The 20000-nt window shown below is 35.2% G+C and overlaps 1 protein-coding gene across 1 annotated transcript in view; it reads left to right on the top strand.

Moving 5' to 3' along the window:
* LOC106872159 (high affinity 3',5'-cyclic-AMP phosphodiesterase 7A) overlaps nt 1-17569 on the top strand; it is a 45101-nt gene extending 27532 nt beyond the window's left edge. Inside the window, exons 5-12 of the mRNA XM_089356065.1 lie at nt 1364-1427; nt 2512-2607; nt 7241-7341; nt 9690-9821; nt 11952-12043; nt 15654-15735; nt 17197-17262; nt 17427-17569. Coding sequence (XP_089212191.1) covers nt 1364-1427; nt 2512-2607; nt 7241-7341; nt 9690-9821; nt 11952-12043; nt 15654-15735; nt 17197-17262; nt 17427-17549 — 756 coding nt within the window. The 3' untranslated portion in view covers nt 17550-17569. The remainder of the gene's footprint in view (nt 1-1363; nt 1428-2511; nt 2608-7240; nt 7342-9689; nt 9822-11951; nt 12044-15653; nt 15736-17196; nt 17263-17426) is intronic.
* Nucleotides 17570-20000: the final 2431 nt, after the last annotated feature.

Here is a 20000-nt window from a genome sequence, read left to right as displayed (position 1 = left end):
TTGCTCAAGAACACAACACGTAGCCCGGGATGGGATTCGAACTCACAACCTCACAATCGTAAGCTCGACGCTCTAACCATTGAGCTATGCGCCTTCACAACATACACTCACAAACACACACATATACACACACACTCACACATACATACACATACACTCACACATACATACACATACACTCACGCATACAGACACTCACACACACACATACACACTCACACACACACACATACTCATACACACTCACACACACACATACACACACATACTTATACACACTCACACACACACACACATACATACACACATACAAGCACACATACACACACATACTTATACACATTCACACACACATACACACTCTCACACATACACATACACTCATACACACTCACACATACACATACACTCATACACACTCACACATGCACACATACACACAATCACACACACACATACACGCGCGCGCGAGCACACACATTTCCTCTGCCACGGTCCCTGATTGAAGCGTTGTGGTGAGTTGAAACGACCGCACTTTGCACGCTTTTCTTCCAAGCACTGCTGTAAACAACGGAAGCAAGCGAGACCGTTGTAACTTAGTGCGCATGCGCAACAGAGTTCAAGGTCAATCTATGCCAAGCGGCTTCACTCTGCATACCTTACCACCATCACCACAGCAACAGTTCCGATATTTTTTTATCACATTTTGTATGTCATGCAACAGGCTCGAAACCGAAATCACATGTTAAGGAACCAAATTTTTTAACCATGTATCATAACTGTTTTATCCTTTTCTTTCTCGTATTATTTAAATTATTTACATTTGACGGATATTTGTCCTCATCTTGTTTGTTGTTAACACAACGTTTCGGCTGATATACCCTCCAACCATTATCAGGTGTCTTGGGGAAATTTCGAGCCTGGGTTCTCATTCTTAAGGTATTTTTCGATGTTATTATTATTACTATTATCATTATTCAGGTCACTGTCTGGAATCGAACTCGGAATCTTGGGATGAGTAGCCTGCGCTCTTAACTACTACGCCATATGCTTGTGGGCGTAGTGGTTAAGAGCGCGGGCTATTAACCCCAAGATTCCGAGTTCGATTCAAAGCAGTGACCTGAATACTAACAATAATAATAATAATAATAATAATAATAATAACAACAACATCGAAAAATACCTTAGGAATGAGAATCCAGGTTCGAAATTTCCCCAAGGCACCTGATGAAGGCTGGAGGGTATATCAGCCGAAACGTTGTGTTAACAACAAACAAGATGAAGAGAAATATTCATCGAATGTAAATAATGTACATAATTCCTCATCTCTTAAATATAGAACTGTACTTTTCTTTCTTGACAGCGTGTGTTATCAACGGTTGATAGTTGGTCGTTTGACATCTTCAATTTTGACAAGCTAATAGCAGGTATGTTGCCGCTCCTTCGCTCCTTCTATATGCTGTCTTCTTATAGTCTTTTACTCTGTTAATTGTTATCTAGGGATTCTGCTAATCCAGGACCCTTATAATTCAACCAACACACCAACTCAACCACGTATTTACAACACCGGGGGCTATCTTAACTCGAAAGTCTTGTCGCTTTTTTAGCGGCCAGCTTGAACTATCTTAGAAAAAACTCAAACCGCAGATAAAAACATACATACATACATACATTCATAAATACATGACCTGCTTCTTTCACTTCCCGTCTGTCAAATCCAGTCACAAGGCTTTGGCGAACTTGTAGCTTATGGTAGAAGACGTTTACTCAAGAGCTCGTCCGGAAAATTCGCTTACAGAAATTTCGTCACATAGGAAAATATGTCGTTTGGACAATGATAAAGCATTTCTCTTTTTTTTTTCTAATATAATGAAAAGAATGGTATGTAGAGCATTGCTCTTGAACTCATGACAAACTGCGGGCTAGCTATCGAGTGGGTGTGCAAAGAGAAAGAACTTCTGGTTAGGCGGTAAACGAGACTCGGTCCAAAATGGCCGATCGTAGATGATTGAAGTGGAATAAACGATACTTCGACACCTTCTTGATTGTGATTGTTTTTATGTATAGCTTGGCAAAAGCTGTAGGTAACAGGTTTTATAAAAGCATTAAATAAGCAATCAGTCTTTATTCAACGTCAAACAATAAAAAGACGTGATGAGGTCATTTTAGGGCAAAAATGTTTATGGCAAAATTTCCTATACACCGCTCGAGAGGTCAGGCATTGGAACTGAACGCAAGATGACATGATTGGGAAGTAATTTCTTAACAGCACAGCTACACCTTATAACAACAACAAGTAAATAAATAAATAAATAAACGATAGTGAACGTGATGTAACTTGTCTTAACATTACCTTCTGTGTTTATTGAGTAAAAAGAAATGATATTCCAGGAAATATGTTTTCTGTGACTGCAGTTCTTACATAATGTCGTAATATTGTATGCACAGTTTCTTATTTCTCTCTCTCTCTCTCTTTTTTTTATCCTTCTTTTTTCCGTTTCTTCTCCGCAGGGAAATCGCTTTTCCATCTAGCTTTACATTTGTTCCAAGATTACGGCTTCTTAGATATATTCAACATTGATATAATAAAGTTGATGCGGTGCCTCAGTAAGCAACATGTCTTCTTTGTCTTATTTCTCATTGTATATGTCTCATGTATGACGTGCATATATATACACACATCATATATATGTGTCTGTGTGTGTGTGTGTGTGTATATATATTTATACATTTGTGTCTGCGTATGTACATATATATATATATATATATATATATATATATATATATATATATATATATACATTTGTCTATGTGTATGTATATATATATATATACATATGTATGTATGTATGTATATATATATGAATGAAGGGTATTTTGTTATTAATATAAATGTAGGTTTGTGTGGGTGAGTATGCAAAATCGCGCGCGCACATACATCTATGTATACATATATATGTATGTGTATGTATGTATGTATATATATATGTGTGTGTAGAGAGAGAGAGAGAGAGAGAGAAAGGGAGAGTGAGAAAAAGGGGCAAATGGAAGACTGATGTGGGTAGATGCATGCAAATATAAATACACGTACATATATATATATACATATATATATATATATATATATATATTATTGTAGTTTATATATATATATATATATATATATATATATATATATATATATTATTGTAGTTTATATATATATATATATTAATAACAGACGTTAATATATTATTCGTTACTTGATCTCGCTTGATATGTTATGACAAATCAGGCGAGAGATTTCGATTTTATCTCGTTCATACGACTTCTCATGGAAAGGCTTGAAGATATGAATCACTTTAAGCATATACACGTATAGCCGCATATATATATGTATATATATATATATATATATACATATGTGTGTGTATGTACGTATATATGTATATATTCATGCATATACATATATGTATATATGCATATATATATATATATATATATATATATATATATATATATATATATATATATACGTTTAATATATAAAGCATGTATTTTATACGAGGAAAATGAGCGCATGAGTGCAGATAATTTATATAGAGACAAATATAGCATATACATATACTTATAGTTATCGTATATATATGTATATATATATATATATATATATATATATATATATATGTATATATATATATGTATGTATGTATGTTTGTATATATGTTTATATATATACACTAAACGTAAAAGTATATGTATAAAAATGTAATTATTATATATACATGTAGTAAATATACTAATATGTGTATGTGTATATATATATATGTGTATGTATATATATATATATGCATAAAATTATTCATTTCATATATACATATGCATTATATGTGTGTGTGTGTGTGTGTGTGTACATATGCATTATTTATATATATATATATATATATATATATACACACACACACTTATACTAGCAAAGTCCCTGGGGTTTATGTATAACTAGGGATAAATCATACAAACACAACGTATGTATAAGATTAAGACTGCAACATTATGTTATGTGTAGAAACATAGAACTTAACCTACAACAAAGAATAATAACACTAATTCACTAACAGAGAATATTTGTGTGTAAAATCAATATGGCGAACTCTCTTGTTGTTGCCTTTTTACCTTTTCATTTAATTTCATCTAAATTCTACGATAGTATTTTAATAGTTTCAATTCTAGCAGTTACCTTCAGATAAACTTCTTTCAAATATAATTTTCTAAAATACACTGTCAGGGCAAGTTTGTTAGATTTTGGATACATGCTCTCCTTCAATTCCTCTGAAGTGAAGGAGGCAGTTTTTCTCTCTTTCCTGAAGAAGAACTTATGTTTGAAATACTACTAACTTGAGTAATTTTCCTTTTATAGAAATAAATATATACTTTACTGACACAGACCACCGCCAGGTCCATTGTATTCTCTCACAGGTATAGATAGATAGAGAGAGAGGGGAGAGGGGGAGGGGGTAAAGGAATGTTGACTGTATTATCTGTTAATGTAGCTATAGCGACTTACCAGAAACGTTTCTGGATGGCAATAGAGAACTAAGCTGAGTGTATTATTGAGAGAAGGGAATTGTTGTGATTATTGTTGTTGTTGTGTAACCCTAGGTTAGCCCTGAGCTGGACAATCTTTGCTTTCAAAGCGTTTCAAACCATAACCACCAGCTCTTTAATTAGATTTACTTCGGAAATATTATACTCCGAACCATATTACACAATGTGTCAATGTATCTGGCAATCCGGAAGTAAGATGTGCTTTAAAGAAGATTTCAATGTTAATTAAAGCAGATTTAACAATAATGTAAAGGTGCCCTTCTGCTTGCAGACGGTTATTCGTAACATGCGATCAAATTCGGTAACCCGTTTCAATCGGATCTGTTTAAAGTGGGAGCTAGAGAAAAACGCTAGAGAAAGAGAGTTAGAGATGAACAAAAACAATTAAAATTTTGGGGAAAACAATAGATCATATTGTTTTTTAAACAATATGATTTGAAATCCGAGATAATGGAGGTGGTTCTGTCTGCGTCAGCAACAATGGCACTAATTTCAAAAGAGATTCCGGGAGTGAATAATTTGATGTCAGTCTTTTACACTCTTCGGTAGAAATTAAACAGAAATCACTCTTATGTAGGTAAAATATATGTATGTATTTATGTGTATGTCTGTAAGTATATTTGCATATATGTATGTATTTACGTATGTGTGTATGCATCATGTATGTATGTATGCATGAATGAATGTGTGAGTGTATATGAAATAATATAACACTGTAGCGCATTGTTGTTGCTGTTGGTGGTGGTGGTGGTCGTCGTCGTCGTCGTGCTGGTGGTGGTGGTGGTGGTCGTGCTGATGGTGGTGTTCAGTATCCAGCTGCACGCTGATTAAACAGATCTATGATTAAAGGGGTTTTTTTGTGGTATGTGTTGTGAGGGTCTTTTTCAGATAAGTTGAAAGAATTTGATTTGCAACTTTTAGCAAATCAAACGAGATACTTCTTAACTTTTTTTTTTACTTTTTTTGCGTATTCATAGGAATAATACATCGTCAGAAAACAGTGGAAATCAACAAAACACTGACCTACATATTCATTCTTACTACGTTCCGGCAGATATGAACGTGATTATACCAATCGCTTCTGAATTTCGTCTACATGCACTCACAACACATTGAGTGCATTTGGAATTGCACATTACCACAAAGGAAACATCGTTCTCCAATAACGAAATACACCAGCGATTAGCATATTCAAGTTCGAATCCGCCAGAATGAATATGTATTTTATTGTCTTTATATGAATTTTTCGTCCTTACGAGAGATTGGGAGCGGGGAATGAACTGAGGAAAAGTGTTGGGAGTTTGTGAAAAAGGGAATTGGAGAAGAAAGAATGGGAGGTTAATGTTTAATGTGATTAATGAATAAGTGAGGCTGGCAGTAATAAAAATATGAACAAAAAGGAAAAAAAGGAAAGAAGTAGATATTTTCAATGATAACACAAATAGACAAAGAAAACAGGAAATGGTGTTCTAGAGACTGTTCTGGGAAGTCATTTGAAGATATACGAGAAATCTAGGTGGGAGATGGAGAGAGAGAGAGAGAGAGAGATGGGTAGATAGATATATAGAGAGAAAGAGATGGGTTGGCTGGTAGATATAGAGATAGGTAGACAGACGGACAGATAACTTGACAGATAGACAGGCTGACAGACAGACAGACAGACAGACAGATAAATAGAATAGATAAGATGATTTGAAAGAAAGTGATTTTTTTATTAAAAAATGAAGGAGAAATAAAGGGTATATATAATCGTAGACAAAGAACTGAGGTCGCTAATGTTTAGAAAAACGACAATAATTTTGTTTTTTTCGGTTTGTGTTTCTAATTCCAGCCAAAGCGTTTGTACTTAAAATATTAATTTCTTAGCTACGCAGTTTACCATCTTTACTGACGAGCAGTTAGTTCTACCCGAAATATTAGACATTTTCATTCCTCACCCGTTTCCTCAGATTAACTAAAAGAAAAAGCGTAAGTTAGTGTTTAATACATTTAATGTGTTGTTGGCACTCCGTCGCTTACGAAGTCGAGGGTTCCCGTTGATCCGATCAACGGAACAGCCTGCTCGAAGAAATTAACGTGCAAGTGGCTGAGCACTCCACAGACACGTGTACCCTTAACGTAGTTCTCGGGGATATTCAGTGTGACACAGTGTGACAAGGCTGACCCTTTGAATTACAGGCACAACAGAAACAGGAAGTAAGAGTGAGAGAAAGTTGTGGTGGAAGAGTACAGCAGGGTTCGCCACCATCCCCTGCCGGAGCCTCGTGGAGCTTTAGGTGTTTTTGCTCAATAAACACTCACAACGCCCGGTCTGGGAATCGAAACCGCGATCCTATGACCGCGAGTCCGCTGCCCTAACCACTGGGCCATTGCGCCTCCACACATTTAATGTGTGAGCTGTTAAAAAGCTAACCAGATTGGTTTTACAGTTGGGAGGATTTTAACCCTAGGCCTGCTCAATCAAGGCTAAAATTCAGCTAAAATACAATCGTCATCACCACACACATTCATCATCATCATCAACATCATTATCAGTACCATCATCGTCATTAATTTCTCTTCTCTCCTTCTCTCTCTTTCTTTTTCTATCCCTCTGTCTATCTCTTCCGCATTTGTTTTTCTTTCTCTCTCTATCTCTCCCTCTTTATCTTCTTAGGTTCAATAGAAGAAGGTTACCATGACAGTAATCCGTACCACAATTCCTTGCACGCAGCTGATGTTACCCAGGCAATGCATTGCTACCTGAGAGAGAAAGAGGTAAAACTACACACACACACACACACACACACACACAGAGTTGGCCAAAAGTCACCCGACAGTAAATCAAAATTCCATAATACTTCATATTCAATTTTATTTATTCAATCCAATTATGGATGTTTAATAATTGAATTCTGTGAGTTAAAATCACCGTTTTTGTTTTGTTTTGTTTTTTTCAACATTTGTCTATTTATTAGCGAAGTCAAATATAAAATACTTTTTTGTTTTAATCTTGGAATTAAAGGTTTTGATTTACTGTCAGGTGACTTTTGGCCAACATTGTATATATTGAGTTGGTGCATAATTATTGCCGCTTTTTTTTTTTTTTTTACAAATTTTATTCAACAAAAACAATAACAACATGTAACAAAAACATCTTTAAATGATTGTTCTGGAGCATATTCACCATCTGCCTCAATTACTGCTTCTCATTTGTTTGGCAGACGGTCAGACCGTCATTTAAAGATGTTTTTGTTAAATATTGTTATTATTTTTGTTGAATAAAATTTGTTGAAAAAAAGCCGCAATAATTATCCACCAACCCAATATATGTGTGTATGTGTGTGTGTGTGTGTGTGTGTGTGTGTGTGTGCTTTGTATAGACATATATATATATAATGTGGAGGCGCAATGGCCCAGTGCTTAAGGCAGCGGACTCGCGGTCGTAGGATCGCGGTTTCGATTCCCAGACCGGGCGTTGTGAGTGTTTATTGAGCAAAAACACCTAAAGCACCACGAGGCTCCGGCAGGGGATGGTGGCGAACCCTGCTGTACTCTTTCACCACAACTTTCTCTCACTTTTTCTTCCTGTTTCTTTCTGCCTGTATTTCAAAAGGCCAGCCTTCAAAAGCCTTTCCCAGAGAACTACGTTAAGGATACATGTGTCTGTGGAGTGCTCAGCCACTTACACATTAATTTCACGAGCAGGCTGTTCCGTTGATCGGATCAACTGGAACCCTCGTCGTTGTAATCGACGGAGTGCCGTAATAATGTATACACGTAGAACGTACCATACTCACACGTATACACATGTGCGCATACACTCACACACACATCAAATGGCTCCCACATTAGGAATGGCCGAGCGGTTAAGAAACTTGCTTTGCAATCGCATGCCTTCGGGTTCAGTCCCACTTCACGGCACCATAGGCAAGTGTTTTCTACTAAAGTCCCGAACAGATCCTTATGAGTGAATCATGAATCTGATAGACGGAAACTGCGTGGAATACTGTGTGGAGCCTCGTCATATAGATTTATGCATATATGTCTGCCTTAGTGTGTTTGCTTGTCTGTCTGTGTGTGTGTGTGAGTGTGTACGTGTGTGTATCACCCACCGCTTGACAACCGGTATTGGTTTGTTTGTGTCTCCGAAACCTAAGTGGCGGCTTTAAATATAGGTACTGGAGTCGATTCGCTCGAGACGGCGCCCCTCCATCCAATAACTGAAAAATAATTCAAAAATAAAACATGAACTACATTAAACACTTTCCATTATTATGCAAATAACCGACGTCTTAAATATTTATTCATTTAAAGAATATCCATAAAAAATAACATCTTTTCCGTCACATGAAAAATCCATCACGTTTTATATTTTAGCTGATTTAATTCCTTTAATTTTAGCAAAGTAATTTAAAAATACAGAAATAATTTATTCTTAAACGCATGATGGTTGGCACTCCGTCGGTAACGACGAAGAGGGTTCCAGTTGATCCGATCAACGCACCAGCCTGCTCGTGAAATTAACGTGCAAGTGGCTGAGCACTCCACAGACACGTGTACCCTTAACGTAGTTCTCGGGGAGATTCAGCGTGACACTGTGTGTGACAAGGCTGGCCCTTTGAATTACAGGCACAACAGAAACAGGAAGAAAGAGTGAGAGAAAGTTGTGGTGAAAGAGTACAGCAGGGTTCGCCACCATCCCCTGCCGGAGCCTCGTGGAGCTTTAGGTGTTTTCGCTCAATAAACACTTACAATTCCCGGTCTGGGAATCGAAACCACGATCCTACGACCGCGAGTCCGCTGCCCTAACCACTGAGCCATTGCGCCTCCAAACGCATGATAATGCTAATAAAATAGCATAAACAGGATAAAGTATCCATATATTGGCTGGCCGGTAACGAATTTTCCTGCAGAATATAGTTTATCCTGTTCATACTATTTTATGAGCATTATCATACGTTTGAGAATAAATTATTTCTGTATCTTTCAATACATCTAAAAGGCTTATAAAGCAAACTTTGTTGACTTTCATCGTAAAGTTGAATCTAATTTAATTTTAGCCAACGTTTTAATTTTTTCCTTTCTAAGAAATGTCTCTTTCTGTCTTTTTTTGTCTTTTGCAGTTATATAATTGTGTTCTTCCAATAGAAGCAATGGCAGCTCTTTTTGCCTCTATGATGCATGACTTGGATCATCCTGGAGTGAACCAAGCTTACCTCATAGCAACAACTAATGTCTTAGCATCTCTTTATGAAGTAAGTTATTCCATTTTAATCTTAATCTTTCCCTACCCCATTCCGGGGAGACGGGTTAATAAAATGAAGCAGTAAGGGTTCGGTTTAATGGAGGCGCGTGGCTTAGTGGTTAGGATGTTGCACTCATTATCGTGAGACAGTGGTTTCGGTTCCTGGACTGGGTAATGCGTTGTGTTTTTGAGCAAAACATTCCAGTTCCTGTTGCTCGGGACCCTCAAGAGTCGGGTAATCCTGCGACGAATCGGCGCCCCGTTGAGAATGAGGTGGGGAGTACATATGCCGGAGAATTCGGGAAACCACTATATAGTTCGGGATTTAGAACTCTTGGGGACCGGAGTGGGGGGGGATTCGAATTAATCAGCTAACCTTTGTTATTTTCCGTACAACTTAGCGGTTCGGCAAAAGAGACCGGTAGAGTAAGAACTACACTATTGGAGATGATTTGTTCAATTTAACCCTTCAAGTCGGTGCTCCGGTATGGCCACAATCTAATGACTGAACCAAGTAAAAGATAAAGGATGACCTCTCCCATCAAATATGTAACCTCGTGTCTATGTTGGAGATCTACACACTGCTAATAAAAACCAATTACAGGGTCAGTCCAGATGACCACCCCGCTGAAGTTCTTTCCATTTCATTTGTGGGAAAAAATCACATGTACCGTCATTCTATAAATCTAGTTTTGCCTCCAGTGTCCATTCATCCATTTCCTCCACCCACTATTTTCTGGAGGGTCATGGGGGAAAAGTCCTCGGGGAGCCCCCCCCCCCCAAGGGTCCTATCAGAAGCATCCGTTGTTACAATCTCGGGCTGGATTCTCAAGGATAACCAAGGATATTATCAAGGATATTATCCAATAATCTTGCTTGTGATCTTAATCCTAGGTTTTCCGCCGCTTGACCCGGCTTCAAAAATCCGTTTTGCGATTCTTTCCCTTGCTCTCCTATTTAACATTATCCCAGAAACCTGGACAAATTTCTTCAAGGGATACCAGATAAGCCATCTATACCTGCGAACATCTCAGTCAACAATTCTTTACTGGAATAGATCATGATGCCACAAAACGTGACTTAAAAGTGATTTAACAGATCCTATCAGGTGGTGTTATTAAGTTAGACATGGCTTGAACTTTTGGCCGGAACAAATCTGTTTATCTAAGAGGCCAGACTGAAAATTTACTTCAATGCTGATGTACTATTGTAATGTGAAAAACGAAATGTGAAAAACCGACTAACTTGATAGGCAGGCCTACAGAACTATCGATATCAAAATTTCGTAGACTTAAGTCTGAGAATCTAAGCTGGAATCCTATCGCCTCAGTGTTGATGTATAATTAAAGAGTGGAATTTTGTCAGGCAGGTCATAGGATGTATATAGTGACGGTTTATCGATAATGTTTTCATCCTATTTAACTTATCGTTCATAAATATCTGAAATGATATGATTACTGAAATGAATTGTAATTTTAACGGAGCTCATGAAGAAAGGTTATTTTTAGTGTTCAATCGAGTGGGAAAGGCAAGTCTCAGGAATCTTTTATAGAGACTGGACGGGGACTTGAGATACGATGAATGTATAAGAGGCAGCACGAGACTAAGATGGCGATCCATGGTGTTCAACTTGCAGAGAGCAGACGATAACAGGAGAAGGGGTAGCAGGAGGGGCAGTCTGAAGGGGAAACAGTAGCGGGGTGAAAAGGAGGAGTAAGGGTAATGATGATGATGGTGATGATGACGATGACACACGATGACAATGAAAATGTGGTGGTGGCGGTGACGGTGGTGGTGATGAGCGAGGAGATTAATTAACGACAGGAAATAGGTTAGCAAACATTACCTTTACGAGGTGGTCCGAAACAAATGGAGAAGAATCCACTCTTCATGGCTTTGCTGGTTGTTGTTTCTTTTAGCCACCGATCTATGCCGATCGAGCAGATTTACGACCAATAATATTCCAGCCGTGACCATCCCGTCGTTTTGAAAGATATACACACATGCGTACATATATATGTATATGTATGTATCTACCTGTCTATATAAATATGTATATAACCTTTCGAAATTAACGTGACTTTTCTATTTAATATTTATTTCTATTTACTTTATTTTATTTTATTTTTGTTGATTTCAGAATTCCTCTGTTCTTGAAAACCATCATTGGAGGTCAGCCGTTGGTGTGCTACATGAATGCGGAATCTTCGACCATTTTGATGCACATCAATGGTGAGCGCTGATGTAGGACATCCTTTTTGTGCATCGCACCTTGAAGCCAGGTTAGCACTTGCTGACTGGGTCCCCGCTCTCAAGGGACCATCTCTTGTCTATCACTGGCTTACGTAACCACACAGGTCTATATACAGATAGAAATATAGTCACCAACGAAACCGATACGTTATGGATGCTTTATTTTTTATCCCTTACGCCTCTTTGTTTTTTTGTTTTTTTGTTATTGTAATCAGTTCCATTTATTTTAGTTTTTAATACTGAGTGTATATATATATATATGTGTGTGTGTGTGTGTGTGTGTATGTATGTATATGTGTATGTATGTATATGTATATGTGTGTATGTATATATATATATGTGTATATGTGTGTGTGTGTGTGTATATGTATGTATATGTGTGTGTGTGTATATGTATGTATATGTATATATATGTGTATGTATGTATATGTATATATATGTGTATGTATGTATATGTATATATGTGTGTATGTATATATATATATATATATATATATATATATTCATATATATATATACATATATATACATATACATATATATATATATATATATATATATATATATATATATATATAATTTATTCATGCTAAACCACGAATAGATTATCCTATCTCATAAATGCAAAAACAGTGATACACACAGGCCATGCACAAACGCGAACACATACATATATACATATATACATACATGAATAGATATATGTGCATGTACATCATGCATGTATATATGTACGTATACACACACACACACACATATATATATATATATATATACATACACGCAAAAATGTGTGTGTGTATTTACATATATATAAACATACAAATATACAGACATGTGTTTATAAGTGTGTGTGTGTGTGTATTCGTTTGTATGAATGTATGTGTGAGCGTGTGTGTATTGGAGGTATCGTATCGGAAACAGAAAAATTGATATCATATTCGTAATCACTAACCAGAGAACTACAAAAATTGACATAATCAATTCCTCAGTCTAAGAAATAGTTGCATTTTATTGAAGAATTACAGATCTTTGATGAGAGAATCGAAAAGAAGCAAGACTTAAATCTCTAATTTTCAAAAATGAATGTGATCTTTGTAATCAGCGAACCCCCGCTCCTAGAAAAATACAGTGATACCTCGCAGTACGAGTTTAATTCGTTCCATGACCAAGCTTGTCTTACGATTTACTCGTTTAACAAATCAATTTTCCCCATTGAAGTTAGCTAAAATATAATTAATCCGTTCCAGCCCTTCAAAACCACTCAAAAATGATTTTTTATGGGTTTTAAAACAGAAAAAGCATAGTTACAAGTAAAATGACAATTATAGAACAGAGAATGCAAAAGAAATATATGTAAACTGGTTTTATTAACTGATTTACCTTAAAAATGGGACGATTTGTGTTCTCGTACTGCGGATTTCCGCTCGTACTTCAAGACAAAAATTCGCACGAGTCTCGGCTCGTACAGCAAATTACTCGTACAATGGGGCACTCGTACTGCGAGGTTCTACTCTGTGTGTGTGTGTGTGTGTGTGTGTGTGTGTGTGTGTGTGTGTGTGTGTATGTATTTATATATGCGTGTGTGTGTGTGTGTATGTATTTATATATGCGTGTGTGTGTGTGTGTTTCTGTAAATGAATTACCTTAAAGATGGGACGATTTGTGTTTTCGTACTGCGGATTTCCGCTCGTACTTCAAGACAAAAATTCGCACGAGTCTCGGCTCGTACTGCGAGGTTCTACTGTATTTGTATAGATAGACTGCTTGCACCTCTGACATATTTTGGCCTTTGACTAGAGTTAAAGCAAGTTTCTGAGAGTAGGTGACACTGATATAAAACCAGAAATACAGGGAATGGCATTTACCATTTTGGGGATCATTTGCTTGCGCTTGAAATCTTGGCATTCACGCAATCCTGAGCCTGCGACCCATATTGGCACTGTGTATCTTGCCCTGGGTTGTCTCTGGATCATGTCAGTACGGTGGAGAGGGTCTGTGAGTTGTGCAAACCTTATTGGACCTTAAATTTTAGATTCTACTGTCGCCGGAGGGGGTGGCTATCCGATCACCGGCTGAGTTGAAGGGCGCCGCGGCAACCATGAAAGCTGTGGGCCCGAACCCGGGTAAAGCCGGTTGCTGGTGCAATAACCCAATGCACGAGCATTGTTGACACTCCGCATGGGCACGAGTGGACAGCCATCATATGTATACATACATACATGCATTCATACACACATATATATATATATATATATATATATATATATATATATATATACATTTACATGCATATAAATTGCTATTTGAAATGAAATAACAGCTAACTGGTGATTAAAACTCCATGTGAATCCACTTATATCCGATTTCCAATCAAACATAATTTGTCCTCCCGTTTTCTTTTGGGCTTATTTGCATTTAAATAAATTACAGAGAGTATATCCAAGACCGGACTAAAACAGAAGATTCGGTTAAACTTTTTATTATAACACGATAAAGTATATACTCTTTACATGTGTTTCGCTAGCGTATACGAGTATGTTGTACGGGAATCGTTACATAATCACTTTATAACGCCAGATCTTCAGAAGAAAATAGTAATTTGATCTATTGTTAATTACCAACCTCAGTTTGTAAGGAAAGTAAAATGATCACTGTGTGTAAATTTAGTAGAAATTTATATTCTATGAGTCTAGTAGCTATGATGAATATTATTCACTGGCTGATTAAATGTGTCAAGATCGAAAGATAACTTTTGTTTTTACCAGTTTTAAAGACAAAACGACAAAGTTCACTTCCAACGGCATTGTCTTTATTTCCCAAACATTTCAATTGGGCATAATTATTGCGAGCTGGCAGAATCGTTAGCACGCTGGACAAAATGCTTAGCGGTATTTTGCCTGTCGCTATGTTCTGAGTTCAAATTCCGCCAAGGTCGACTTTGCCTTTCTTCCTTTCGGAGTCGATGAATTAAGATAAATTAAGTGAAGCACTGGGGTCGACGTAATCGACTCATCCCCACCTCCCCACAAATTTCGGGCCTTGTGCCTATGATAGTAAAACGGGTAATTATTGCGTTACCTTCCTTGCTTCTCATTAGATTTTAAACACCCACTACAAGAAGTTCTGACGTCTAAATACTTGGATAATCTCATTTAATCGAAGTTCTTTCAATTCCACTCTATTATATATGTGAGATTCTATCGTATAATGTCTGTGGCACGCAGAAATGTCCCTCGAGGGGTTTTTCTTCAGCCTCCTTCAGTGCTATCAAAATGCAGACATAAGCGTTGGCCTGACCTTTTCAGACCTTTTCGTGTGCCACTAGTCTATCGCATTAGAACCGCAACCATATTTGAACGACTTAATTGCCTAATTGATCTCCCCACCCACACCAACTTCCAGACAAAATTTACCATTTGATATTTGTCAAAATAAACATTATTGATTTTTTTTTTCTGTTCTTTAGTGCTACTAAAAATCTTTTGTTATTTTGTTATTTTGTCGTGTGTATTTTCATTTATAATTCTTTTTCAATTGCTTCTCTATCTCTATTCCCCCCTTTTTTTTCCTTTTTCTTGCAACTTAGGGGTCTTCTTGAATGGCAGCTGAAGTCTTTGATTCTGGCTACAGATATAACCAGGCAGCAAGAATTTATCCGGAAATTCAAGGTTGGAGTTTATTTAAATGTATTTTGTGTGTGCATATCATATGTATATTATAATGTGTGTGTGTGTGTGTGTGTGTGTGTGTGTGTGTCATATGCATATTATAATATATGTGTGTATGTGTATGTATGTTTGTATATGATGATGATCATTGCCTCATCCTGTCAGATGTAAGCTGTCTCACTCTCAGCCTGATTATTCTGGTTTATTTCCTTCCTTACATATACGCGGATATAACTCTTCGTGCCACGCATCCATCGCCAATAAGACATTATAAGATACAAACCGGATCAAGAAATGAAACGATTGTGAGACGACATCTGTACATTAGAAAATTACTATTTTTAAATCTCACAGAGAGAGATATTCAGTAACAGTACTTTGTAGTAAAGATTGTTTGCCAACATAACATAACAGTCCTGGTTTAGGATGAACGTTGCTGTAATTTAGCCCCAGGAAACCCGGAAATTGCGATACACAGATATTGTTATGAGCTGAGTGGGGGTGCTAGATTCCCTTGTTCGAAAATATAAGGACACAGATCGTGTCGTATTGCCAACATAACATAACAGTCCTGGTTTAGGATGGATCTTGCTGTAATTTAGCCCCAGGAAACACGGAAATTGCGATACACAGATATTGTTATGAGCTGAGTGGGGGTGCTAGATTCCCTTGTTCGAAAATATAAGGACACGATCGTGTCGTATTGTCTCCTGGGGCTAAATTACAGCAACATTCGTCCTAAACCAGGACTGCCATGTTATTTTGGCAAACAATCTTTACCATGACATCTGTACATCTTTGCATTTCAGTGACAAAAGTTTGTACATCACTTTTGCTACTCTCTCGGTTGCCATAGCAGGTTCCAGTGAGAAGCCTTGTAAGATGACTAGTAACTATTTTGGCTGCAAGTTTTATGACAGAGTTTTTTTGTTTTTGTTTTTTTTCCACGGCTTCGTCAAAAATGACAGGAGCCTCCTCTACCTCCTACAAAATCTGTTTAACTCATAGATAAGACCCTGACAATTATAACAAACTGTATCCGATGATGAGGCTCCAGTCAAGGAGTTGTAGATTTGTTGGGGGCGTGGAGACACCCCTTAATTACTATTAATCCCAGATCCGTTCTGATCCTGAACAGTGGTACTTGTCAGGGTTTTAGCTATAGATTAATAGCTTTCCCAGGGGTAGAGGAGTTTTTCGTTGTTTTTGACCAAGTCGTGAGGAAGGCAATTCTTCTAGGAGAAATATATCCTGACATAAAACTTGCAGTCAAAACAGTTAGCAGTTTTCTCGCAACGCTTGTCACTGGAACATCTTACTACGGTGACCGAGAGAATGGCAGAAAGTGTTGTACATTCAGTGACCTACAAATGTTTTACTATCATTTTATTTCTTGATATGTATATGGTTATTTAAATATAGAAATGTTTTTATTTTGTTTTGTTTTGTCTTGTTTTTCAGGAGTACCAAGATGATCCCAATTTCACAATCAAGAACAATGCCAATCATAGACATTTTGTGATGCAGGTAAATATATTCTTCCATTACTGTTATCTCTCCTCTCCCAAACACATGCACACACTCACGCCTTCTTACATACCCTCCCTCTCTCTCTCTCTCTCTCTCTCTCTCTCCAAACTTGTTCTTTTTTATATTACATAACTAATAGTGCCTCTGATGTTCCATTACAGATCGCCATGAAATGTGCCGATATCAGTAACCCATGCCGGCTGTGGCCCGCCAGTAAGCAATGGAGTGAGAAAATCTGTGAAGAGTTCTTCCTACAAGGTACAAATTATTTAGTAATATACTAACAGCTCGCATTTAAGAAACACACATTTCGTCGACTGACGATCGGGAATCTCCACAGTTTCTGCACCTCCCGACAGTACCACTCTTTCCAACGTTACCGAGCAGTAGTGATGCCACCGATGAATATCTGTTTTCTTTTAGTCTACACTGTAATACCATTTTTCTCTCAGTTATCCATGCAGTCACCATACCAAGATGAGTGGCGCTAAAACCACTCCACCTGTGCCTATAATAAAGTGCCACTCATTTTGTTTCATCCTCTCCTGCTACAATAACAGTAACAGCAACATACGCCTATTTCTAAATTGTTTAGAAATTAAATATCTGTTTGACAAACAGTAAGTAGCTGTCATCTATATGATGCACGGAGCATTAAAAATCCTTAAGAAACATATTTAATCTCCTTAACACTTTCTTAATGTTCCTTGCATTAAATAATATTTATTTAATTATATTTTTAAATTTCTAAGAGTCTTTTTTTTTTTGCTCCAACGAATACACATTTATGAAAATTTACTTCGAAATTCGTTCGTTAACCACTTGAACGCATTCCAAACATAGCTAAAATATTGAATTATTAATTGAAGTAGGTGCCAACAATGACTCGTATATGCAAATGTGTCAATCCAATTCTCTTAAGCTCTTGAAAATAGTCGCTAAATTGGAAGCGCTTCTGTGGACAGGTAAAAAGAATAATCTGCCTTTTGAGGAAATGAAAGCAAAATTGAAATTATTTCAGCAATTCTCATTTTCTATTCATGAAAGTATTATATTTAAAGGTAATATATTTACATCTTTTATATATATTATTGGCTAAAAACAAAGGGGGTGGGGTAAAGACCCTCTTCGATCGTATATGACCATGGGATAACGCCTAAAAGTTACCCTCCGATGGCGCCTAAAAAGTTACCCTAAAGAGTTATCCTAAAAAGTTCGGGCAAGGTTGTTTATGGAAGACCAGCAGTCACCCATGCGTACCAGCTTCCCCACTCCACGCCCCCCGATGTTATCCGAGGGAGAGGCAAAGGCTGATACAGCTTGGTACCAGTTGATGCAGCAACTCATTTCTACAGCTGAGTGAACTGGAGCAACGTGAAATGAAGTGTCTTGCTCAAGAACACAACACACAGCCCAGTCAGGAAATCGAACTCATTACCCCATCATTGTGAGCCTTGTTGACTAAAACCTATAGAGATATTCTATAGCATATATATATATATATATATATATATATCTATATATATATCTATATATATATCTATATATATATCTATATATATATATATATATATATATATATCTATATATATATATATATATATATATATCTATATATATCTATATCTATATATATATCTATATATATATATATATATATATATATCTATATCTATATATATATCTATATATATATATATATATATATATATATATATCTATATATATATATATCTATATATATATATATCTATATATATATATATATCTATATATATATATATCTATATATATATATATCTATATATATATATATCTATATATATATATATCTATATATATATATATCTATCTATATATATATATCTATATATATATATATCTATATATATATATATCTATATATATATATATCTATATATATATATATCTATATATATATATATCTATATATATATATATCTATATATATATATATCTATATATATATATATCTATATATATATATATCTATATATATATATATCTATATATATATATATCTATATATATATATATCTATATATATATATATCTATATATATATATATCTATATATATATATATCTATATATATATATATCTATATATATATATATCTATATATATATATATATATATATATATATATATATATATATATATATCTATATATATATATATATATCTATATATATATATATATATATATCTATATATATATCTATATATATATCTATATATATATATATCTATATATATATATATCTATATATATATATATCTATATATATATATATCTATATATATATATATCTATATATATATATATCTATATATATATATATCATATATATATATATATCTATATATATATATATATATATATATATATATATCTATATATATATATATCTATATATATATATATCTATATATATATATATCTATATATATATATATCTATATATATATATATATCTATATATATATATATCTATATATATATATATCTATATATATATCTATATCTATATATATATATATCTATATATATATATCTATATATATATCTATATATATATATATATCTATATATATATATATATATCTATATATATATATCTATATCTATATATATATATATCTATATATATATATATATATATATATATATATCTATATATATATATATCTATATATATATATAATATATA

The sequence above is a fragment of the Octopus bimaculoides genome, chromosome 8 (genome assembly GCF_046866305.1).
Source record: "Octopus bimaculoides isolate indiv1 chromosome 8, ASM4686630v1, whole genome shotgun sequence".
Classification (NCBI taxonomy): Eukaryota; Metazoa; Mollusca; class Cephalopoda; order Octopoda; family Octopodidae; genus Octopus; species Octopus bimaculoides.
This window is presented reverse-complemented; position numbering and strand designations above follow the sequence as displayed.